Source organism: Conger conger, chromosome 3 (genome assembly GCF_963514075.1).
Source record: "Conger conger chromosome 3, fConCon1.1, whole genome shotgun sequence".
NCBI lineage: Eukaryota > Metazoa > Chordata > Actinopteri > Anguilliformes > Congridae > Conger > Conger conger.
Genome location: NC_083762.1, coordinates 73735032 through 73760015, shown reverse-complemented (window position 1 = coordinate 73760015; position 24984 = coordinate 73735032). Strand labels below are relative to the sequence as shown.

The following is a 24984-nucleotide window of genomic DNA, read 5'->3' as shown; positions in this document are numbered from 1 at the left end:
CCGCCCACCGGCCGGGATTCAAAAACCGTCAACCTCGGAAGTCAAACACGACCGCAGGGCTCCGTGGGAATCAAACACCCGGTGGGAATCGTGGGAATCGATCAAAACCGCAGGACCTGCAGCGAATCAAAGGCACCCACCCACAGTCAAGGCAAGGGAACGGAGCCATGGGGGAGGATCACGAGAATCAAACCAACCCCTCACAGCTCACGCGAATCACACGTGCTCGCTAGCTACTGCCCTGAACCTTCTGTCAGTCAGAGACCTATAACTCCACCCCCACGTTTCCTTTAGAGAACCAACTCAAACTCCATTTATGTCAATCAGAAACGTCTCGAACACCATCGCAACGAATCTACGACTGGCCGTCAATCAAGCAGGAAGGCAGCGGATTAGCCTGGTTCTGGGCGCCGGGTTGTACGGCTGCGGCCTCCCATGCTTGTGCGAGGTCTACTCCTGTCCTGAGCTGTCTCTATGGTGGGATCTCGCCTCAGAACTGAACATAATGACAGCGCATCAAATCATGCCTCCCCACAGCAAGGTCAGCAGCCGCCACATTGAGTCATTTTCCATGACACCAGCCGCTAGTCGTTATGAGCGCAGGGAGCATGCATGCGCACGTATATGCACCTCAATCGTACGGACAGGATGACACATTTCGGTGACACACCGCTGTGTGCCTTATCTGCACAGTGAACACTATGGGCTCATTCCAACTGCTTATTTTTATACTGTTTTTTATTTTATTATTATTTTTTTTTTCCCTTTCCTTTTTCTATTCCTAAATCTACTCATCGGGATAGGCTAGAAAAAGTGGAGGCAGGTAAATTAGGCAAATGGAACGTCCTTGCTCCTTCAAACGGTCAGTCCGAAGCCACATCAGTTTCAGACGTGGCAGATGGGGAGAGGTGGATCCGCAGGTCGATCGCTTATGTGTCACACTTTCCGAAAAAAAAACTGCTTCCACAAAGGATGCGCTCCCGTTTTCTTGCTCAAAGGCAAGGTTCGGGGTTCCTAACTTCTACTCCTAGCGCCTAGAAGGAACATTTAACGGGTCGGAAAGTCCTTACAGATAGCAGACGTTGATCGATTTCCAGGTCAGGAGCAAGGAAAAGCAGGAAAAAAAGGAGAAAAATAAGTGATTGGAATGAGCCCTATGAAAGGTCCTGAGCTAAGCCTCCAGGCAAGCGGAAAACAAGACCTGTCGACCAATGACAGACAGCGACCATGCAAGACGAGCAGCTTTCTGTACCAGTCACCTTCACTTTGAGAGGCAACCATGATAGAATTTTCCTGGTCGGCGAGGGTTCTCTGGTCTCCCCGGAGATGCAGCCGTTGACCACAGAAGAGATGATGCCCATTAGCCTTCCTGTGTGGAGTCGCGTTTCCTCGCCATCGGAAACTTATTCATTTCAGATCGTTTCAATCCATTATCTCTTAGACCGGCAGTTTCTGGCCCTCCATAATCATACATGTTTTATTGAACCTTCATATATGCAGTCATGTTACCACAGAAGATACCCTTTTTTTTTTTCTCATGGTCCTGGTGGTTGGGTCCAGTTCTGTCTACATTTCATAGCAGAGGACATTTAACATGGATGTAGGTCATGATGAAAAACAAGTTGGGAAAATAATCGATTTATCTGTCAGTTTTTTTTATTTATTTATTTTTACACATCCTTATGAAGATACATTTTTTGGTGCTTTCCTTCCCGTTACCTGCTCCACCGGCATCCCCGTTTGTCCCAAACCAATCCATTAACGACACCCAGTCAGCCACACCGGTCACAGAGATGCCCCTTCGCAGGCTATCGGATTCTCTGAGGCGCAGAGACGGACCCTGGGACCTGCCTGCCCCATCCTCGAGTTACAACTTCCACAACAAAGAGCAGCATCTCCCAGCGACCGATGTACACTCGGGCTCCTGTTCCCCCCACCGAGGGGGTCCCTCGACCCACATCGGCTGCCTCCTCCCTGTCTGGGAGTATCTGTCTCATCCCCTACCCCCCCCCCCCCCCCCCCACTCCCGAAAGCAGGGGGAACCAGATACCCCGTCTTACCCGCCACAGTGACAGGCGAGGGAGGGAGAGCAGAAAGGGAGAGAGAGGAGGGGAGAGGAGCCCTGGAAGAAAAGGTCTGATTTTTTACTCTGATCTAGATCTCTCAAGCAGAGAAACAAATGGCCCCCTTTTTTTCCCCCCCTTGGCCAACACTGGACAAAGACAGGCCTGAAGCACATAAGACAAGTCTAAGGCAGAGGTCTTACACAAGCACACTCTTGAGTGAACGGAAAAGAGCTATGGCTAGAACAATCTATGACCAAAAAGAAAAAAAACTCACTGAAAATAACCCAAGACAATCAGCTCTGGGAGGCTTGATCCTCAATGATACAGAAACTCCTGTGAGGACCTGACCCGACATGTTAGAGCTGGCAGGCTCCTCCACGTTAGGCTTCAAAACTCGAGGATATATCGATAGAAAACTCTTGAGCTGCCAGGTCTCCGAGCAGAATGAAGAGATCTGAGTGACATGAAGGAAGCCGGGCCTCTCTTTCGCTCGCTCGCTCTCTCGCTCTCTCATTCCGCCGCAGGCAAGTCAGCGAACCGACATGCCACAATCCACCAATTCTGAGAAACTCTGTAAATCTTTGGGGGGGGGGGAGAGAAGGGGGAACCGGACCCTGAAGTGTGCGTTGATTGATCTGCAGCTGAACCGTGACTACTGCTCAAATAATTGCACGTCACATAAAACTGTCAGCATGTTTGCGCGCCAAGAAGCCTCGGAGGGAGGCACAGCCAGGAGCTTATTTGAAATGTTCCAGTAATGCAAATTAATTAGCATTTCGTACATGTCACACCTTACATTGCATATTTTCACTGTGATTTCAATACAGCATGTGCCTGCATTTACATCACCGGTTCTCAGTTCAAGGCAGGATTGCGTCTCTCTCTCATTATTTTTTACATTATTGGCATTTGGCAGAAGCTCTTATCCAGAGTACAGTTGATTAGACTAAGCAGGAGACAATCCTCCCCTGGCGCAATGCAGGGTTAAGGGCCTTGCTCAAGGGCCCAACGGCTGTGCAGATATTATTGTGGCTAGACCGCGATTAGAACCACCGACCTTGAGTGCCCCAGTCATTCACCTTAACCACTACGCTACAGGCTGCCCCGTCTGGATACCGTCACTGCAATTACATGTTGACCATTATTACTGTACAGGTCATAAGGGTCGGGCCATTGGCTAACACATTGACACATCTTCTCAGTCCTATTCATTCATTTGTCCTCAGACTCCCTCCCTCTGTGAAACCAACACACTCGTCATCCTGAGGTTCTTCGCCTTCTATTGATTCTGATCCAAAAAGACAGTTAAACTGGGGTATGATTAGATGCGCAGAGTGAGAGAATCCGACTGCGAATCTGGCCCTGGAAGAGAAAAAGGCAGCCATTTTCCCCTGTTAAGCACCATTTATTCTTTAACGATCACAGATACACGCCTCGTCTACGATCCCGCTCAAAAGACAGACCAGGACTCCTGTGGCACAGCGTTCCCATCACAAGCACTGTCACAGTTCCTTTGTTGGGCTGAAAGACGACCGTGCCCGAAACAACCACGTCGCTTCCCCGGAGCAGGACTGAGGAACACAACCGAGCGGACGATCTCATCAACACCGGAGCCAAAAGTATTACCACTCTGAAGTAGTTAAGAGTCCCAAGCTCCGAGAACCCGTGCACTAAACATCGCTGTGGTCGCGCTCCTCTGCCCGCTTCACTGCGTTCCTCAGGCTGCATCGAGTGCGCGTACAGTAGCCTCACAACTCTCCGGCCAGCACCACTGCCGCCAAGTTAATTACCTTCAGTCAGAAACGCTTACCAACGGGCCTTCTTCTGAGGATTCTTCCGCCGAGAAACCACACCTGGTACAGCACAACATCGATCTTCAAAACAAATAAAAGTATAGCCCACGCAGAAGCTAACAAGTGTCATACCACACACATACGACAGCAAACAGGATGTGGGATCGAAAAAAAAAAAAAAAAAAATTTTTTTTTTAAAAGCCAACGCTGGTGATACGACAGTGAAGATGATAAAGGCAATTCAAACGGTTTGGCCCCAGAATGGTGGCCACACGCTAAACAGAACAGGCAGAGCAGGGCCTATTCTTTCCCGGCTTCAGCCATCCTCTTCCAAACTGACACACTCAGCATTGTTTTCCCAAATAAAGCTGCCCCGCATTCCCCCTCATTTCAGTACAAACAAAATCTGGAGGTACCTCCCCTGTTGACTGTTCTTTTTACAGCCTTTTTACGAGGAATATATTCCTGCTAGACGGCTGTCCAACACTAATTCCAAAATTTGTCTAAGAACAGTCCACGCCCTTCACTAAATTTGAGGAAGTGTGCGCTAATTTTTTTTTTGTTTACACAGCAAGCTCAACATTTGAACTCATCAATTATATTCCAGACTACCCGTTTCCACGAAGTAGCAAGAAACACAGAGGAACATACAGGATGCATTATTTACGGTCAAGGTTTGAAACCTGGCACACTGCAAACAAAATGACATCAGAGCTTGTTCAGACAAATAGGCTTGTAAATGCCTGTTTCAGAAGCCATACCAAAACAAAAAGATTATCTTCCCCCATTCTTATGAATCCTAACAGAACCAACTGCCCCCATTGCTACACCAAATCCAATTCTAACATAAAAACTAACGCATTTTAGCACAAACACTTTACTTACCTAGTGTAACGCTAACTTTAAATGGGAAAGCATTTTGAAGCAAAAAAGTGGGAAGAGTTTTCTTGTTACTTCAGAGAAAATGGTAGTCAATCAAATAGCTTATAACTAATGAGTCAAAATGTTTGAGCCTCCTATGAAATAGAACAAGTGTGTACTTCCTCGAAGTTAGTTAAGGTTAGGACTAGTGAGACGGATTTCGAATTAAAGTCTTGCAGAAATTCTTTTTCTGACTGGTGAAGGAACAGTGTCAACATAGACACAACAACGATATTTGTTATTAGTACAATAACAAGGAAATTGCAGCAATTATTCGCAAAATGAAATAATCTTGCAATTACGATAGAGCGGTTCTGCATTTTGTGTTCACACTGCTGATCATCGCGGAAGAAAGTATTCGCTATGCACGGAGCTTAGTACGGCCGAAGACATCATGTCAATAGCCTACTGGGGGGAAAAAACAATGCTGAAAGTGAACATAATTATATTTTTTGAGAAAACTGTGTTGTCTGCTTCCCGCACATGTACCTGTTTTAAATAATATAATACTGTTATAGCCTATTTGTTAATAGACATCGTTCGTTCCCCCAGAATAATTATACAAACGGAATGACACCTGGTACAGCACAATATCGATCTTCAAAACAAATAAAGTATAGCCCACGCAGAAGCTAACAAGCGTCATGCGATTGTATTGTGCTCCTGCTGTCAAATGGGGCTTACAACAAATAACTGTAGACGATTCTTCAGTCCAAAGCTGACTGCTGACCTAACTTCAATGCGGAATCGAGCGTGGAATCCGAACGGAGACGTTCGGCGTTCTGGGTGACAATTACCCGTGAAATGGGATACCCATTTAAATATTACTGCTCTTACATCGTATGTGTTTTCGGGGTTGCTATGCAATTAAGAGTATACGAAGTCTATGCATTTCTGATTAAATAAATAAATAAAAACCCCAACGTATAACGTTACATAGGTAAGTGCAATGGCTTGATTGAAATAACTGCATTTAATACAAATACCCTCCGCTTGCACTTCACTTTGGACTGATACTAGCGTAGCACGTTGGTCGCGCATTTGCCCACCGTCTCTGTCACAGCCTGCTTGGAAGTAAACTCGAAAGGTAACAAGCAAATATCTAACGCTCCGTTTTGTGAAGCAAGTAATGGGTGTGCTTTATTTCTACAACGGCTAAGCCAGCGATTGTTTTAAACACAATGCATATTTTCGTGGATCTAAGGGATTTCGTGGAACAGCAAAACCTGTTCAGCACAGCAGGTACCAAGAAAAAAGGTAGCCAACGCTGTACCATTGGCGCCTTCCTTGACTGAATCAAATTCATTACATCACTGAAAACCAAAATACGCCACAATATAACAAGACGTTGCAAATCACAACAAAGAAAATAAGTTCATTGCTGTTAACGTTGGACAAAATTAACAAACATTATTTTTTATTTCTGTTTTTCCCACACAGTAATACCCACACCATCCATTCCACACACCCCCCCACCCCATGTAGCTGAAACCTTACCTTTAGAATTGCTGAATGCGGTGTACCAGGAGAGCGATATGAATCCGCATAGACCGAACAAGAAGACAGTTAGGACGGTGCCATTTCGGAGCCTCATCTCCGGATCACCGGGATCATGTCCAAACCGAGCGCGGGGGTATCTGTTGCAGGGTTCCTTCACGTTACACCAAGGCTACGGAGCAGGGAGCAGTTTTGTTATTGTGCGTCGGTCATGCAGACACACTCGCAAGCCCGATAGAGTCTGGGAGGGGAGTACAGAAAAGGGGGAAGGGTTTCGCGAGTAGAGGCAGCCAGGAGCTCCTTAAAGCGAAAGAAGCAGGCATCAATGCGAGTGGGCGTCTGAAACGTGCGAGCCCACAGCCCTGATCTTAATTTTTCATAATCGACACGAATCCCTGAACATTGTCGGTGTGGCGTGCTAGCGCTGTGCAGTCCGGCTACATATTCCGCGACATGATAACTATCGTTAGCAGTAGGCTATGTGCAACCGCGAACACCAGCACAGCAGTTACGCATGTTTTGACATCAAAAATGGTCAGTGGATGATTACGACATATTTCTTCCCGTGCAGCCTTAAACCGAACAGTCTCATCAGTGTCCAAATGCCCTCCGCCATTAACAGCAGCCCAGCAATAATAATAATAATAATAATAATAATAATAATAATAATAATAATAATAATAATAATAATAATAATAATAAATAATAATAATAATAATAATAACCAATAATAATAATAAAATAAAGATTATAATAAAAATTATAACAATAATATTAACAATACTAATAATCACGGTTATTATTATTATCACATGCCATATATTGTGGAACAGAAAGTAGCTAAATAATGATATTACAAATATAGTCCATCGATTCCTTAAAATCACAAACTGTTATTAATTTCAATCACACTGTAAAATGTTGTTCTGTAACATTGTCATTCAGATTTCAATCACACTGTGTAAAATGTATTGTTCTGTAACATTGTCATACCGGAACGTAAATCAATGTCTACCTGTAGATAATCTGGGGGAAGTGGCCGTGTAGCAATAGAAAGCCGTTCAACTGTTACAGTCCTGAACTCGTTTTTCATGTCAAAAGGACGGACCGCACCGCCACCTGTACTTTCTATTGTTACCATGACCTTCGTTTTATCAGGAAGTCACGCCTCAGATTTAAAATCGCCCGCAAGTGAGACATTAGTTGGTATTTAACCAACATTGGTCCTTAACTTTGACTTACAAGTAAATGCAGGCCATTTTCTTTATAAACTCAGTTTGGTGAGTTAAGTTCAGTGATTACAAAACGAAGATGAAAAAACAATCTTGCTTTTAACTATTTGCAACAGTTAAAGACAAATGTTGATTGAATTCCAGCCATTGTCAATGTGGGAACAAAGGTAATTAGACAGTTGACTGCTCAGCTGTTTCTTGGCCAGCTGTGCGTTGTTGTGTCATTAGTGCACAAGAAAGCTTACGAAACATGTAGAGTTGATTCTTGTTGTGACATTTGCATTTTCTTGTTTCTGTCTCCCAACATGAGGACCAAAGAAGTGTAAATGCCAGGAAATTGTCCATAGTCATGTGGGGCAATCAGAATAAATTGATCTGAGACATACCCACAACATTGGGAATGTCAAAATCAACTTCTTCGTACATTGTTGAGCAAGAATGCACTGATGAGCTCAGCAACAGCAAACAACAACCTCTCTCCAGAGTGTCAGAGGAGGAAGAGAATCAGAAGGCATCAGAAGGTACAAAATAAAGGTAAGCCTTAAAGGTACAATAGGCAATTTTGGACTTCTAACGGTCAAGAGAGGAATTGCAGCAAGAAATATGCTCAAACCACAACACTGTTTATCCCACCCCTTCTCTGTGAACGCGCTGACATTGAAATGCCATTGGCTCTGGCAATTAGAACCAATTTTCAGCCAATGAGCTTGAATTATTGTACAGCTATAGATGTTTTGGTACAGACTGCCGGCCCATCAACTGCATATTTTGAAACCCCAATTTAAGGACTATAAACACAGGTAGAGGGTGAGTCAATGTCAGTGAGCCTTTTTCAATGATAGGAAGGGATTTACAATGGTCTTGTAACAATATTTTAACACAACAATCTTACCTATTGTACCTTTAAGCACAGAATGGCCAGGTCATGTAATGTCAAAGCATATGAAAAAAACTGTAGCTTCCTATATCAATGTCTTATGGACAGATGAAATGAGCATTAACCTGTACCAGTACCAATGTAACGAGAAATGAAAGAACCAGCTCCTCTGTGAGACATGGTGGAGGTGGTGTATGGCTTGAGCATGCATGGCTGCCACTGGAAATGGCTCACTTGTCTTTATTGATTATGTGATTGCTGACCGCAGGAGCAGGATAAATTCTGAAGTGTACAGAAACATCTTACCAGCTCAGACCCAACCAAATGCCTCAAAACTAACGAGCTTTTCAGGCCTGATTTAATCAAGATGTCTGGCAATTTTATGATGTGAAAAATTAGTCAACGTCACTGGTTCACGTTCGGACTACTTTTAAAATTAGCCTCCATCTTCACCTGGTTACGTTATCGACTTTTTCTGGGGTTTTTTTTTTAAAGTTTTTTTTGTTTAGCCTAAACCACCCCGTAGCGCCAACAGGTGTCGACAGAACACCGGAATAAAATCCTTCATCTTTGTTCTACCCTTCAAGGTTAAGTTCGTCTCACAACAGTCTCAAGAATGATTACAAGTGAAAGGCTCTGTTCAATGTGTAACTCAGATTTAACAGTTTTCTGAATGTGTCCTCAAGTTCAAATTCTCAAGGTTTGCTCGTAAAATTTCAATAACCGCTCCTGAAGCCCCTTTAGAAAATAAAGGAAATGTGATATATTGTTTCAGATAATTGGGTAAACTAGACATCAGTTCCCTTGATGATTGCGGGGGGGGGGGGGCTGACTGTGCTAGTCTAATTCACAGTATCGCATGTACACTACCGGAGAAGTCTCTCTCTCGGAACATGGGTGATCGACTACATATGAATTATTAAACGGTAGATGTGACACTTGGTCTCATCACAATCCAGTCCAGTTATTAGTTTTATTTCTCATGACCGCTCGCTGCAAATAAAACTGCGAATCCAATCTGATCCTACAAAACAAGGCATACCAGCTTGTAGCCAACTAGCAATTTTAATGGCCTACTGTGAATCGTATCCTTTCCGAAACATATTGACTTGAAACTATTATTTACAGTGTGGCATTGCCCCCTAGGGGTGAAAAGAAAGAACTGTACCAAGTTGTAAACGATTCCAGGCATTCGCACGTTTAATTCATAAACCATTTTTAGTATTCCTGATTTCCTGCCGTCCAGGATAGAAAATGCATTATAATGTAAATATTTCCCTCAATCGCTGATTTGTAAAATGCATCCATCATCATCATTTATCATTATGAAATATGTTCCAACATTTCAGGTCGCTTTGGTTTTTATGCTACATTGACATATCTTCTTAATCTGGTTAAAATGTAATTATTTTGCAGCATGAAAACCTATATATTCTAATACAACATTGCAGCCTAATTTAGGACATGCCAGTTTACTTACTGGCCTCAATATTTGATGTAATATCTCAATCTCATTTAGGTGGGTATCGCTGCCTAGAAGATCATTATTTTCCATTTACACGCACTATGTATACACTGCAAACCGTGACATTTCCATGTCAAAAATACCATTCACTTACATGACACGTGTGCATTGCATCCTTTACATCAATTGCAGCCTGATTAGCAACTGGGACAGTTAATCCAAATCTCTGTTCCAACTGTAATCTAGTTCTGTGGTCTAGGGGTCCAGCTAAGCACACTGCAATTCATCCAATGGGTTGAAGTAGAAACTGTAGATCCAGAAATTCTCAAAGATTAAATAAAAATGCAATGCAAAGTAACCCCCAATACCGTGTCCGGGACTCACAGCCAATCAGTTATGTGTCCCAATGCTGCTGTAGCCATCTATTAATTATATTAGTTATTTAGCGGACACTTTCATCCAATGCAATTTACAGTTGATTAGACTAAGCAGGGACCAATCTCCCCTGGAGCAATATGGGGTTAAGGGCCTTCCTCATGGGCCCAACAGCTGTGAGGATCTTATCGTGGCTACACCAGGGCTTGAACCATCAAACCTCCGGGTCCCAGTCACATATCTATAGTACCTGCATGGTCTGTGGGGTGGAAACTTGCTGTGAGCGTATGGTTCAGAAGAGTGCATCCACTTCAGCTGCAGTCCTGACTCTATGGCGTGAGGTGACGGTTATTTAAGTTTGAGGGAAACGAGGGAAAATGGGTCTACCGTTTAGATGTGGTTGTACAAACCTATTGTGCTTGATTTACATGAAGCACCCACATTACTCTTCAACAGCCATGGCCCTCCTGGCAAACTATGTACTGAAGCCTAAATCGCTTCACACACTCACCACTGTAATTCATCTGCCCAGTGTAGGAGTGGGGGGACCAATCCCATGAGTCAGGATCCAACCAACGTTTCTTTCCATTTCCTCAAGGGTTTTTATTTTTTTATAAACCTTTTTTGGCCCCTGCATGTTGGAGCTGGGAAACACAGCTGCTAAAGGAACTTCTGGACATGGTCCAACCCTACTCCCCAGCTGGTGCTCCATGCTCTGCGGTCACCGGGTGCCTAGCTCTCCCTTCCTGCCGAGGACCTGTTTATCGCTCCCCTCAGCCTCGACTCCTCTCCCTACAGGCTGCCTGACAGTGGAACAACCTGCCCACCTCAGTCAGGACAGTGTCCTACCGCTGACATAACCTGAAGTAACGACCCATCAGCTCAGGAAATACCTTTCCCCTCCTTCTCCACAATCATTGGTGTGTTATAGCCTGGCGTCAACCATTTCCCTCCAATTATTTGCTACTTGGTAAGTTAATAATTTACAAATCTAGGCCCATTTTCTGCGTGCGCTAATTGTAAGTCGCACCGGATAAATGTCCAAAATGTAAACCTAAAACGAATCGCAAACGATCCTTCATAGAACGTTACTGTGCACAAGACGGTTACGCAATCAAACCTGATTGCCAACTACACACTCGTGCACCTGAGTCACACGCTTGATAAATTGAGACATCGGGACAGTGGAATAGTCCAATATTTTAAACGTCAGAGAAAAGTATTGGTAGTTCTTTCTACGTTGATTCATGATTCTCCAGTCCAGCCCTGTATCTGCATTAAATAAATGTATACAGAAACAAAAGCTACATTAATTTTAGTATTGTTAGGAGATAAAGGAGTGCCATACAACAACCTGCGGGTGTGGAGTATGTATACTGTAAACAGTGAGCTCCATAATTCTTTGTGACAACGCCATATTAATTTTGAATTTTTCTGTTGATTTTGGTCTGTGCTCCACAATTCTAGATTTGTAATCAAACCATTCACCTGTTGCTAAAGTGCACACACTCAGCTTTTAAGTGTTTTTATACACTTTGGCTTCACCACATGTAAATTACAGCACGTTTTACATAGCATCCACATATAGGATATATATTTTCCCTTATGTGTCCCTTATGATATGGAAGAAGACATACTAAACTTCACGAATACAGTTGACCACGACGAAGTGTTCCGTCCATTTCTGGATTTGTATTTTTCAATTATCCAGAGCACATAATGAAATATGTAAATACGATTGTATTCTGATTTATCTGGAATTGTACCCTTCTACAATAGAAGGATTGCGTTGTTATTGTGTTCATTATTCAATATTACGCGAATCTAATGTGGGCCATTCTTTATCCTCCTAAGACCTGGCGTACACATGCGTGGACAATAAGCCCAAATAGCAAAGAGAAATTAAAAATGCATACCAAAAAAGAGTGCGGGTCTTAGGAAGTTAAAACACGTTCCAAAACATTATGACGGTTGAAAACCATTTAATTCGTTAACAGCTTTCACGTTAACGCCTGAGTCATGTTTGTATACCTCTCGAGAGTTCTAGTCTTTTCGAGATAGACCGACACGAGTCCAAAAATGATGTCAACTGGAAGAAAGGAAAGCAATCATATGACCAGAATGAGTCACGGGGAACGAGCGACACCCAGCGCGAGCATAGCGCGTACACGACTGGCAGTAAAGTCGGCGACTTGTTTGTACTCCGCATCCAGGCCTGTCTCTGTGTCTCTATAACCGTTATCGTTTGCTTAAAAATAATCAACTACAAAATGTTACTGTTGGAAATATATATATTATATATCAGTTTCACTTTGATTGCATTAGCACTGGCCTGGTCTAAACAGACAATATTCGACGAACATTCTAGCAAGCCTGACTAAAACATAAGGCAAGAACTTAAAAACTAAACCCCATTGATTAATAAGCATTATCAACACACTGCAAACATCTTGGAACATTGGCTTCAAATAGCTAGAGCGGTTGCCAAACAACAAAACAAACAGATTAAGGTAAAAGCTGGAAAGTGGAAAACTTGAGAATTATGGAAAAGAGAAGTTAAATGACAACACCGATGGTAACAGTGCTTTAGCAAAATGGCTGGCTTCTCAAAAAGCATGTCAGAGACAGCCTTAAATGAATACGTTAGCTTCAGCCATATGCCTTTTTTTACTTTGAGTTTATTACGAGAGAGAGTTGCTTTTTGCTGCCATCTAGGCTACAGCAAAGGAAAAAAAGTGCATTGAAATGGTTCAATTTATGACAGCAATAATACATGTATAAAAGCTCTAAATGTATAAAATTGAGTCAGATCAATAAATCAATGTATACGTCTTTTTCCCCAAGACGGATGGTGCTCTCTATATCAACATAGTGAGTTAACCGCATTACCTAAAAGGGTGACATTAAATTAATTACCTGTCGAGACCATGCAGCTGAGGACAATCGAGAATACAAGTCACATTATGCCCCACAACCTTGAGACACAATCATAATTTATTCATTTTTATTGCAATCTCATTTCCTCTGCCAGTTGAACATATGCATCATAATTCAAACAGCAGCATCACTGTAATCAATGTATAGGAAGTTTGAAAGTTTCAGAATACCAATCAGATAGACATTTTAGTTCCAACAAAAGAGGTTAGTGGCCAAGGAGTTTCCGAATACATGTCAGTCCACTTAATTAATATAAAGATCAACACACTGACTAAAATTACCTTACACTAAATCATATACATTCATTGTGAATGATAAATCGCATGGAGATATAGCCTTGTTTTAGAGGCTTTCAGCTGTAATTTTTATTGGTTTTAAATGTCATACCTATAATCTCCCTCATGGGTGAGTCAGTGAGTGACCTTCTGAATGAGTGACGTGCCCTGCACAGGGTCGTCATGCTCACACTGACACAGCACTAGACATAGAACTGTAATCGTACCTACAACAAATCTGCGTGTAAACAGCTTTTGTATATCCTACATTTCCATTAAAATAGCTCTCAAATAAAAATGTTATAGAATATGCAGAATTAATAACGATGTTTGAGCTATTAATGGTGAAAGCTCCATGACTTCAACAGGGGATTTCCCGCTGAGAATCTGCATCGTCATTCCTCGCCCTTCGTGCCACTCCACTGTGAATCGCTCCTCCCCTCTATAGTTACTGTAACTCAACGTTCGCAGCTCTGGCGGACAATAACAAATAGAAAGGGGCGGGCTGTTGGCTTCAGACGGGCGGACTTCCCCCTCCAGGTCAATGGTAAATCTTGATTGGCTGGTGCGCAGTATAAAAATTACACAGTCGGAGAGTGGCTACATACGTAACCGTAGGAGACAACAGGATAGGCACCACCAGAGAGACGAGCACAGCTGATCGGAAGTAGTTTCTGTACGAGTAATTTCTAGCTGCGCAACAGATAATTCACCTCAGATCTGAAGAGTGTAAACGCCGGGGGAAAACAGCGACCATGTCAATGACAGTGAAAGCATATCTACTCGGCAAGGAGGACATCCATAAGGAGATCCGCCGTTTCACCGTAGACCAAGATGTGACCAGCAGTTTCGAGTACCTGAATCGAAAAGTGGCCGACGTTTTCCAAAGCCTTCGGAATGCAACCTTCCAGATGTACTACAGAGGTAAACAAAGGCAATTTATTCGGCCCGTTCTGTACATTTTAACTTGGCTGACTCAATTTTCTACTTCTGTAGTCAGAAAGAACGGCGTAATCGCGGCCCCTTCTGATTTTTGTGCGTGAAGCAGTGTTTTGAAGCTTTAGTGTAGGTGTCATCCCAAAAACATCTGCGTATTGTCTGTTACTGATGATAGCCTACAAATAAACGATGTTATTTGCATGCATATCGAGTCCATCATTTCCTGTTTCGCCTTTTATTTGTGCGAAATAGTGAACATGTCTCAACACAATTTGTTTCCGTATTTTTCCCAGTAGCCTACAGCGATTGACATACTGTAGTTCCGTCACAACATTTAGGCTACGTGTTCGCGATTTAAGGACACCGGCGTCACAGATTATTCCGTGTATTGTAGTCTACACATTGACATTATTTTTCCACATTCGCCATTGCTGTAGTTAATGTATGCGAGCAAGCACGACAATATCGTGGGACAACAGGAGACGCTACTACATTGGCCTAACTCAGCTCCGTGTCACTTTTTTAAAGATATATTTACAGTTTATGGTGCAGATGAGTAATTTTATTCTCAAGTCATATGACCAAATAAGTACTTGCGGGATTTGGGGTTTCTTGCGCAACAGTCACAACAATGAGGTCACGTGACACATTCGCTCGTGTGAGAGAGCCCTAAGCAACGATCCGAGTGTAAATAATGGATGACCGCAGATCAGTCGGATGATCGCTCACTCCTTTGGGTGTGTTTGTACGCAGATGAGGACGGGGACATGATCGCGTTCTCCTCAGACGAGGAGCTGATCATGGGGCTCACGTCTGTGAAGGATGACACCATGCGCATCTTCATCAAAGGTGAGTTTACCGAACATTCCTGGACGATATTAAACCGCTGAACTACGAAGCAACTTATGAAAGAACTTGCTTTGTTTACCAACAGGCAGCTGCAACTAAAGTAAAGTAGATGGGTACCATGCGCCATAATACCATCAGTTATTTAGCAGACGGTTTTATCCAAAGTGACTTAATTGATTAGACTAAGCTGCCACAGCTGTGGCTATACTGGGGCTTGAACCACTGACCTCCCAGGTCCCAGTCAAGCGACTTAGCCACTAGGCTATAGGTTGCACCAGAGTGGCATGCCAATCACTTAAAATGTGCTTTTTTTGTGGCCTACAACATGTACAGGGGCAAGTCGTTCTCACGTCTCTCCGTCTTTTTCTCTCTCCTCCAGAGAAGAAGGAGCACAGGCGTGATGCTCCCCCGCAGGGGGCCCCCGGTCCCGCTCCCTTCCCGTTCCCCTTCCCGGGGCCCCCCCACATGGGGCCCCCTCCCCACATGGGACCGCCGCCCCACGTCGCTGCCGTGCACCCCAACGTGACCTGCGACGGCTGCGAGGGCCCGGTGGCCGGCACGCGCTTCAAGTGCACGGTGTGCCCGGACTACGACCTCTGCTCCCCCTGCCAGGCCAAGGGCCTGCACAAGGAGCACGCTCTGCTGCCCATCTGGCACCCGCTCAACAACATGTTCGAGGTGAGCCCCTCCCCCCCCTCTGCCGTTTCGCCTCAGCAACTGCTGTTTGTTCTTCCGTGCTTGCCTTTATCGTATCCCTTGTTGTCGTTTTTATCCTACTATTTTTATCTCTTCAGTAAAGCACTTTGTGGTCAGCTTGAAAGGTGCTATATAAATAAAATTATCAATATTGTGTAACGTATAGAGGCAGTGCTATACTTCTTAACATTTCTTTCCAAAGAGCACATGTGCTCCCAAGCTGAACAATTTAAGAGCACACTAATGCATCCCAAATTAATAGGTGTGCTCCTAAATCATCATTCCACTTGGCACACATTGATTTCCAGAAGCGAAGGCTCCTAAAATGGGAGCGCTGTCGTGCCCTGATAGACACTCATGATGATTTAGGATGCCTCCCAGTGCGACGTTCACCGTCAGTCCCTGTACAGTAGGCTATACTCACAGTGCTGTAGTGTCTACAGCATTACGCCCTGGTTCTGAGGAGCAGAAACCACCAGTCAGGAACATAATGTTCCAGTTTTAATGATCTGTCTAATGGTGGTTCTGTCTGTCTGGTTCCATAGAATGCACAGTTCCCAGTCCCTCTCTGTTTCTTAATGAGTTCATGCAGTTCTGTCTGTGTGTCTGGTTCTGTTTTTGGGTATGAGCAGTTCTGAGTGTGTCTCTGGTTCTGGCCGTTTTAGCACTGGTTCCCTCGTGGGAAATGGATGCGCAAGATGAGGCATGGCATGCCCCACTGCATGTGGGCCGGAGCCCAGAACCAGAACCAAGCTCGGCCTGAGGCCGGCCCGTCCGGAACCTGCCCTGCCTCCCAGCCCGGCCCCTCTGCCCCAGAGAACGGGCCTACCAAGCCCGGTGAGCTCCACACACATGCACGCACACACACACACACACACCCCTCCAACAACACTTTCCATTTCAGCTTTAAAGGACGAAAGGGCATTATGGCATTACTCACGTCACACTATGCATTCTCATTTCAAAATGTGACAGTTAAACGGACAAATTACTATACCTCTAAAGGAAGAACACCAAAATGGACTAATGTAAATATAGCCAGGTAACAGGTTTTACAGCATAGCCGTTTCTCTGGGACGTAAAACCCTCTGTGAAAATTCCTCACAGTGCAACACCTCTGTTCATCAAACTAAATCGTATAAAAAAGTTAATCTCCTCAACGTTAAGCTGAAATAGTTTGTTGACTTGCTCCTGTGCTCCACCTGCAGACGGAGAGGCCTCCACCCAGGCCAACGTGGAGTACCTGAAGAACATCGGTGAGGGTGTGGCGGCCATGTTGAGTCCTCTGGGTAGGTTTAAAATGGCAGTATTCACCACAGGGTCTTTACGTCCCTGCACAGTGACCGTTACTAAGGCGCATTAAGATGCCGTGCGTTACAGCCCAGCCTGTAGACCAGTGCCACCCAACCCTGTTCCTGGAGATCTACAGTACAGTCCTGTAGGTTTTCACTCCCAACACTAACCAAGCACACCTCATTCAACATCCAGAGACCTTATTGAGCTGCTAATTTAGTCGTAGAATCAGGTGTGCCAAATTAGGGTTGAAATGAGAACCTACTGGACCGTAGATCTCCAGGAAAAGGGCGGGGTAGCCTTTGCTGTCGACGATACTATGTCACAGTGAGCTCACGCTCTGAGCCGGCCGGAGGAAGCCGGGCTTGCGAGACAGCACGGGCCCCCAAAGCTCGCTCTTCACAAAGCTTTCAGTCTGAGCCACGCCAGCGAAGCGTGTTATGCTGAACGCTTCGCCGTTATGAATATTTGATGCGCTCCCGCCCGCAGGCATCGACGTGGACATCGACGTGGAGCACGACGGGAAACGCACTAAAGTCACCCCGCCCCCGCCCGAGTCCGGAGGCCCCCCGAGCGCCCAGTCCGGGGGAACGCAAGGGGGCGGTGAGGAAGAGGAGGCCGCAGACAGACAGAGCAGTCTGAGGAGCAACGCGAGCGGGGCAAAGGTACGCCATCGGCCGAGGCAGATTCATCAAATCACCTCCGGGCACGCGGCAGGCACTCTTAACACGGCTTACATTTTTACAAGCGGTCCATTTATGCTGAAGCATTTCGGGTTAGGCACCCTTCACCAGGGCACGACGGCAATGACTCATGGCGAACCTGTAACCTTTCAATTACAAACCCGTTTTCCCTAACCATTATACTGCACTACTGCTCACATCTAACGACGTGTCCTGTAGTATAGAGAGGATTCTTTAACTCTGATCACGGGGCACTACTCTCCTAAAGGCGTTGGCTGGCTTTTTACCAACCATGTTTTAGCCAGGACAATGGTCATACATTTCTGTCACTTTGCAACAACGTTTTACGTTTTTAATGGAATTTACTCAAACACTTAATCTTCAACATTGAACCCAACAGCAACAAAAACCGACTATAATCTTACTCCAAATGTGTATTTGTATAACTGACCACCAAATACAATATTATTAGCCTACAAACTGCATTGTCAATCATTGCTGGTACAGCATTTAATTAAGGCATTTTGGAACAGCAAAAACCTTGGATGGCTTTCTGCATCCAGTTGCAGAAAGCCATCGAAGATACGACAAGAAATACCTTGTGGATCCCTGGAAGAATCTGGTTTTAGGTCCCTCCTTGCGTGTCCCTGTACAAACCCCCCATCTCCATCTGGAAGAATCTGGTTTTAGGTCCCTCCTTGCGTGTCCCTGTACAAACCCCCCATCTCCATCTATCCCCCCCCCCCCCTCCCCCTCCCCCTCCCCCCAGGGACCAAAGGAGCTGGGCAGCGATGAGGAGTGGACACACCTCAATCCGAAGGAGGTGGACCCCTCCACGGGGGAGCTGCAGTCTATGAGGGTGGAGGAGGGCCAAGAGGAAGTGGTGTCCCTCGAGGTGTCTGCACAGGGTCCCACGGGCCTGCGTGAGGCAGCACTCTACCCACACCTGCCACAAGGTACAGTGTGACCTCATATCCTGGAGTCTACCCCACTTCCTGTACCCATTCCCATCCTTAAAGATTGTCACTTGAAGGCCACCGTAGAAAGGACTAAACACCATAGGAAACCTTTGGTCATAATTTTTCCTTTGAGTGGTTGAAATGGTAGCATCACATTAACAGGCCGAGGTCCCATTCTTCCTAGGATGGCCATCTCGTGACAACCATCTTAAACACTATATCAGGGATCACCAACTCTGGCCCTCAATTCCAGCATAGGCCTTATTTTCAAATGTAATTAATGCTCCTGATCGTCTTCACACTGGACGGCCAGGTAAAGGGAGGGTGGAAAAGCGGCCGTTCTCAGCAGTCGAGTTTCTGATCACTGCACTATATGATGCCAGTGCCTTTGTTCTGGAATCGTGCCCAGTGGAACATAGTGTGACGTTCAGCAAATAATTAATTTGACAAAAGGCAATGCCTTCCTACAAGTCTGGTACAAAGTAATGGAGACGGGATGTAGCCAGGGGAATTTTTAAGAGTTTACTGACCGCAGGTCAGTGCTCACCAGGAACGCGAAACCCAGCTTTACCGTTTTGGGTTCTGACCCGGTCCGGTCTTTCCGCAGACGCCGACCCGCGTCTGGTGGAGTCCCTGTCCCAGATGCTGTCCATGGGCTTCACAGACGACGGGGGCTGGCTCACCCGCCTGCTCCACACCAAAGACTACGACATCGGGGCGGCACTGGACACCATCCAGTACTCCAAACCGGGGCAAAATCAAAATTAACCCCACACAGCCCCGGCGGCAACCAGGCAGTCATGCTGCGCCAAGAAGACGCCTGCATTTATCACATCTAGGCTATCAAACTTTCCTATTCTTCTCTGACAATGTAACCCAACACATAAGCTCAAGTACTTACCAGCTTTAATATCAAAGAGCTATACGGAAAAATGTACAAACATAATAAGTAGTGGTATCTGATCACGCAATGCTCAATTGGAATACTGAGCAGTCTTTTAATCTGACGTTGTTTTACTCACTGTAAAGAGTATGTTTAAAGCCTGTTATAATTCAAGTGGAAAAAAAGTACTTTTACTTGTGACCAAATTAAACTGGTAATGTAGAAATCAAACGGAAGGGAGTTGAGAATTGTTAGCAGAAGGAAAACTTTACGAGCTCTGAATGAAGTGGACGGTGACGTGATGTCGCTGGTCATGATTTTGCTTGTCATGTGGGGACTGTGCGGGAAAAAAAACTGTTTCTCTGTCTTGTCTGTCCTGAATAAAGCGCTTTGGCATTAACGAGATTGTGCTTATTTAATACATCCTGAGGTGAGGTGAACCACCACCTTCTAAACCAAATCTCCAAACCATCACATTTATTTTACAACCAATGTACATTAGAAGTGATATGAAAGTAGGATAAAACGCAAGTTCAAGTTCCCAATGTCCCTATAAATCCTCATGCCAAGATACACAAAGCTCTGCACGTGATCCAGGAAGTTTATGCGAGGTGACCAGAACGTACTCTGCGCTTCGGAGACCCAGCTTATCTACCTTGGCTCCGCTTCTTTCGAACACAAACAGATCATTATTTAAAGATCACATACACAGAGAGGATAGAGTGGAATCCAGACGTTCTTGGGACCAGGGGAGGGGAGGGAGAAATATACAGAAAGGTCTATAAGGTCTCGTCAAAGTCCTCGTCAGTCTGGAAAAGGGAGTGGAGAGAGGGGTGTGGCTTGCTGATTGACAGGTTCTGGGGACGAACAGGAGCTGGCTTAGCAGAGAGTCCTGAGTTAAGGTGACTGAGACCATCTCTGTTATTGGCTACCTTCTGAATGCATTGGTAACCGGGAGAAAACTTGAGGGTGACAATCTCGCTTTCCGGACTGTTCTCTGTATATCCCACAAACACACTGTCGGTTAAGCGGACTTCCTCCTGGACTTCTTCAAAATGGCGGTGTTCCTCAAAGCGACCCGTGCAGACTGGGCTGGGGACAGAAGGTAAACCCGGCGGTTCTTCACTTCCTGTCCTACCCTTGGAGGTACCTGCCCAAGAGACTCTCTGTGGCGCCTCTTCCTCATCATCATCATCATCATAGTCCCGTCGCACAGACAGAAACCTGCCCCACTTGGAGCTCCTGACCTCAGGCTCAACTCTGCAGGCCCCAGGTGGGGGAGCGGCTTCAGCTGCAGGAGGGGGTCTGCCGGTGACCGAGGCATCATGGGAAATTGTCGATGCTGCCCAGGAGCCGGAGTGTGCGTCGCGCTGCCCCTCACACTGCTGTAATCACAGATGCCATGGTGGTGAAAAACGAGCCGATCCACCAATCAGAACGGGAGCAATTTAACACCCTAATGTCAAAAAATGCCGGAAGGAAGTAAACTTAGACCAAAATCCTGCACGTCCTATAACTGAATTACTTGACTATATACATATATATATATATATATATATATATATATATATATATATATATTTATATATATGGACCATTTGTAAAATGTACACGGTATAACTCCCTGGAAAAGCACACATTTTAAATGCAGACACCGTAGTAACATAACCCATATTAAGCAGAAAAGCAGAAACCAGAGCAGCAGAGACACAGAGCCCTGAGAACACAGCCGCCCTGGTATTTGAGTGGAGGAGACACGCAGTCTGAAGCACACGAGGGCAAAGGACTGTTTGAAAACCCAAAGAGTTAGTGCCATACCGTTCTCCGATTGGCTGGGCTCCAGGGGTCCTTAACTGCACTTTGGTCGGCCCAGCTGTTCTCGGGACAAGCAGACTCCCCGGGCGGGGTCGAGAATCGCCAGCTCCGCTTGCGCTTCCTGTTGGTGCACCGACAACCAATCGCTGAGTGGTGAACACAAAAAGCAGCCAATCGGCAAGTAGTATGGAGAGTGGCCTCAGTAGCATGGAAGCTGGCTAGAGCGCACAGACACTGAAGGAGAGTGCGGCTTAATTCCTTATTAAATCTTATTAAATATATTCTACTTCCAGAAAAATGCAGGGGTCCCAAAAGGTGGGGCCTGTTCTGCCTTCCCACAAGTCTCATGATTTTAGACCACAGGCCAAATACTTGGGTGTGGTTGATGCGTGCCACACAATGGAACATTGTGCGTGTTTCGCGCTTCATCAACAACCCTAAAATAATCCTCCTCAGCATGTCACAGATATTGTCAAAGAAAATGCCTGGTCAGGTGATCCTGTTGTCAGGTGCATCACCCTCATATACACACCAAACAGCATGCCATTGAGAAAGGCAAACATTACATTACATTATTGGCATTTGGCAGATGCTCTTGGAAACAATCCCCTCTGGAGCAATGCAAGGGCCTTGCTCAAGGGCCCAACGGTTGTGCGGATCTTATTGTGGCTACACCGGGAATCGAACTGCAGACCTTGCGGGCCGCCACCAAACAGACACAGAGGTTCAGCTATAACAAAATGAAGGAGAATCTAAAAGGATTCGAAACTCATGCATAACCTCTTTTGACCTGGTGTGTCAGCCATGTCTGTAGCCAGCAATGGGCCAGAATGATGAAAATATGCCTTAAAAAAGAAAGTGAAAAGCAACCCGCATCCCCTTCTCTATAGCCGAGTTCCTCCTGAGACTTCTCTCTGGGGAGTTTTTGTCTCACCACTGTGGGATTGTTTCTTTTCATCCTCCATAGGGAAGTCTTTCTCTACCATGCTGGCTTTTGTGAGGTTTCAAGCCTGGTCCCAATTGTCCAATTTACCATTTTTTTATTCTGTAAAGTACCTTTGAAAAAAAGCTTTAAACAAATAAAACTGATGTGGCGTATTGGGACTCACTGTCGCTGTCAGTAAGGGAAGATAGTGGCCCACCAAGGCCAGGGGGGTTTGTAGGGGAAAACTGTAATGCAGTAGTGGGTCTATGCCCTGGGGAATAGGCTGGATAGACTACAAGTGGTAAAACAGGTACCCAGATATGCTCACTCTTTTGTAGCCTTAGATTGACCAGAGTCTCTGTCCATCTGGTCAGAGGGGTCAGGCCCTTTACTGTCCCTTTTACTAAATCTACAGTCACTGGTGGATGAGGCTGGGATCTCTCTGTCTTTGGCTGAATAAACTGTCACTGATTGGACCTGCTGTGGTTGCCTCTTGTCTTGGAGTCTGTTGCTGGGGAGTTGGTCACAACATCAGTAACCAGACTGAAGAGCCCTCAGGCAGCTTGTGGTCAGGTTTGAGAAACCCTGTCACCCAGGGCCACGCCTGCTCAGTGAAGTACAGGGAAGGACAGGGACATTACCCAGAGTTCCTGGCGTGGCCGCGTCGGCTGCTGCCATAGGCCCTCCGCTCCGTGTAAACATTCTCCTCAGGCTCCTCCCCCTCCTCTGGGCCCGCCTCCTCTCCTGATAGGCTGAGGAATTTGCTCCAGCGACTCACAGCACCAGCAGCGCCCTATAGGAGATGGGCACAAATGATATTAACGAATCGTTGAACCACACTTTAGGCCTGCAGGAGTAGAGGCAGGAAGCAACAGCTTTATTTTCAGACGGATGATGAGCACTAAGTACAAAAGTCAATTGCATTTTAAAAACAATAAAAGGATCATAGCAGACTACGCCAACACCAATATCATATACAAACGCAGATGGTTCTTAACTAGTTCCAGCCTGGGTGGTACAGGTCCGGTCTGGACCAGCTCATTTTCACAGGTTAGAGCCTCATCACCTTCATCCTGGAGTTCTTCCTCCTCACCCTCCGGATCCCTATCCAACAGACACCAAAAGACAATAACCCAACATGCACTTCAAGGGACACTGCCAATTCATTACATAACGTAGTCATTAATGGTATGTCAGAAGCAATGGGCCATTGGTCATATTTTCTGGTAAATATAATGGACAATACACACAGAAAGTGAGTCATTATGTGTTTACTTGCAAATAAACAAACATTGCTGCTGTCAATGGATCTGATCCAAGTGTTTTTGCTGATCCAAATCACTACCAGCTGAACCAGAATAGCAACATTAGTCCCGTTGTGGCGAAAAAAAAACTCGGATCAACCTGTTCGCGGATGGGTGTTGTTCTAAATTCCAGAAGTAACCAACAACTACGTGTCGAAAAACAGTGGGCGTTAGCGTGAGAACCTCGCATGTTCCGCCTCCTGGAGCTCCCCGCGAAGGGAGTTCAGCTTCTGGACGTGACGTCTGCAGTCCGCACCAGAACCCCGTCCGAACACCTGTTTTCAAACAAATTTGTTTGCAACATAGCGCGAGGCTTCCATCATTTTGAACAGAAATACATACCGCTGGTCATGACGACACACGGAACACTGATCACACGTCGACACATTATTACACCTGTTCCAAGTTGAAAACCATCGTGTTACCCGTTGTCTGGTGTTGCTTTTTGATTAACGTTAGTCGACATATCAATATATGCAAGTTACGGTTCTACTGACGTCCGATGTCACTGCAGTTCGACACAACCATTATAGTTGGGCATCAACCATAAATGGCCACGTCTTACCTTTACGAGTGATTGCTTTTCTCCACACACCTTGCAATTCCATTTTTTGCTCTTTTTAACCTGAAAATAAAGAGCCTCTTGTGAGTTTTCCTAAATAGATAGCTAGCTACAAGGAAACCATATCCCAGTAATAGCCAGCTCGCTAGAATTAGCAAAACAGCAAGTGAACTAATGCTAAAGCTAGCGAACACATTAACTTACCTGGTGAACTTGAAAGGTCTGGCACGAAAAGCACCTGAGAACATGAAACTCTTGCACCATGTTCTTCTCAGGACAACACACTTTACCTGTGAACTTGTAATAGCTTAAATTGAACGCCTAAAGTACAATTCAGCTATCCAGGTCGGGCTGCGTTCAAGTTTCTCCCGGCAATTTGCTTCGAAAATCGTCATCCTGTAACGTCACCACGTTCACTTGGTTTGAATCCCTTACGATCGCGCGCCACCTTGAGCATGGAAGACGAAGTGAACATCTAACGTCCCCAGACTGAATCCTTAATTCTTACTTTCTGCTGACTTTCATTACAATCGAAATTTAAATTCACAAAGTGAAACGAGCTGGTAGGTTATATGCGCTATAAATAACGAGGGACCTATAGTAGAGTATGAATAAAATAATGAAAACAAGCAGTGCAT

The 24984-nt window shown here is 45.2% G+C and overlaps 3 protein-coding genes across 5 annotated transcripts in view; 1 reads left to right on the top strand and 2 right to left on the bottom strand.

Moving 5' to 3' along the window:
• The window catches only part of mgat4b (alpha-1,3-mannosyl-glycoprotein 4-beta-N-acetylglucosaminyltransferase B), a 107666-nt gene extending 100132 nt beyond the window's left edge, over positions 1-7534 (bottom strand). The window contains exons 1-2 of one of the 3 annotated variants that reach the window (XM_061236174.1): positions 7520-7534; positions 6278-6449 (exon numbers count right to left, since the gene is read on the bottom strand). In XM_061236174.1, coding sequence (XP_061092158.1) covers positions 6278-6374 — 97 coding nt within the window. In that variant the 5' untranslated portion in view covers positions 6375-6449; positions 7520-7534. Of the gene's footprint in view, positions 1-6277; positions 6519-7292; positions 7494-7519 lie in introns of those variants that run through there. The other 2 variants (XM_061236173.1, XM_061236172.1) reach the window with 2 other exon arrangements.
• A 6496-nt stretch (positions 7535-14030) lies between these two features.
• On the top strand, positions 14031-20140 carry sqstm1 (sequestosome 1). The gene is made up of 8 exons (XM_061236014.1): positions 14031-14362; positions 15131-15226; positions 15606-15904; positions 16588-16759; positions 17131-17211; positions 17705-17880; positions 18668-18854; positions 19465-20140. The coding sequence occupies exons 1-8, from the start codon at positions 14194-14196 to the stop codon at positions 19623-19625; spliced, it is 1341 nt and encodes a 446-aa protein (XP_061091998.1). The 5' UTR covers positions 14031-14193; the 3' UTR covers positions 19626-20140.
• Positions 20141-20280: 140 nt separating this feature from the next.
• Positions 20281-24787, bottom strand: mrnip (MRN complex interacting protein). Its single transcript, XM_061236017.1, has 7 exons — positions 24551-24787; positions 24350-24409; positions 23968-24059; positions 23479-23584; positions 23122-23273; positions 21559-21676; positions 20281-21125 (listed from the first exon to the last, which is right to left on the bottom strand). The coding sequence occupies exons 1-7, from the start codon at positions 24608-24610 to the stop codon at positions 20520-20522; spliced, it is 1194 nt and encodes a 397-aa protein (XP_061092001.1). The 5' UTR covers positions 24611-24787; the 3' UTR covers positions 20281-20519.
• Between the last annotated feature and the right edge of the window lie 197 nt (positions 24788-24984).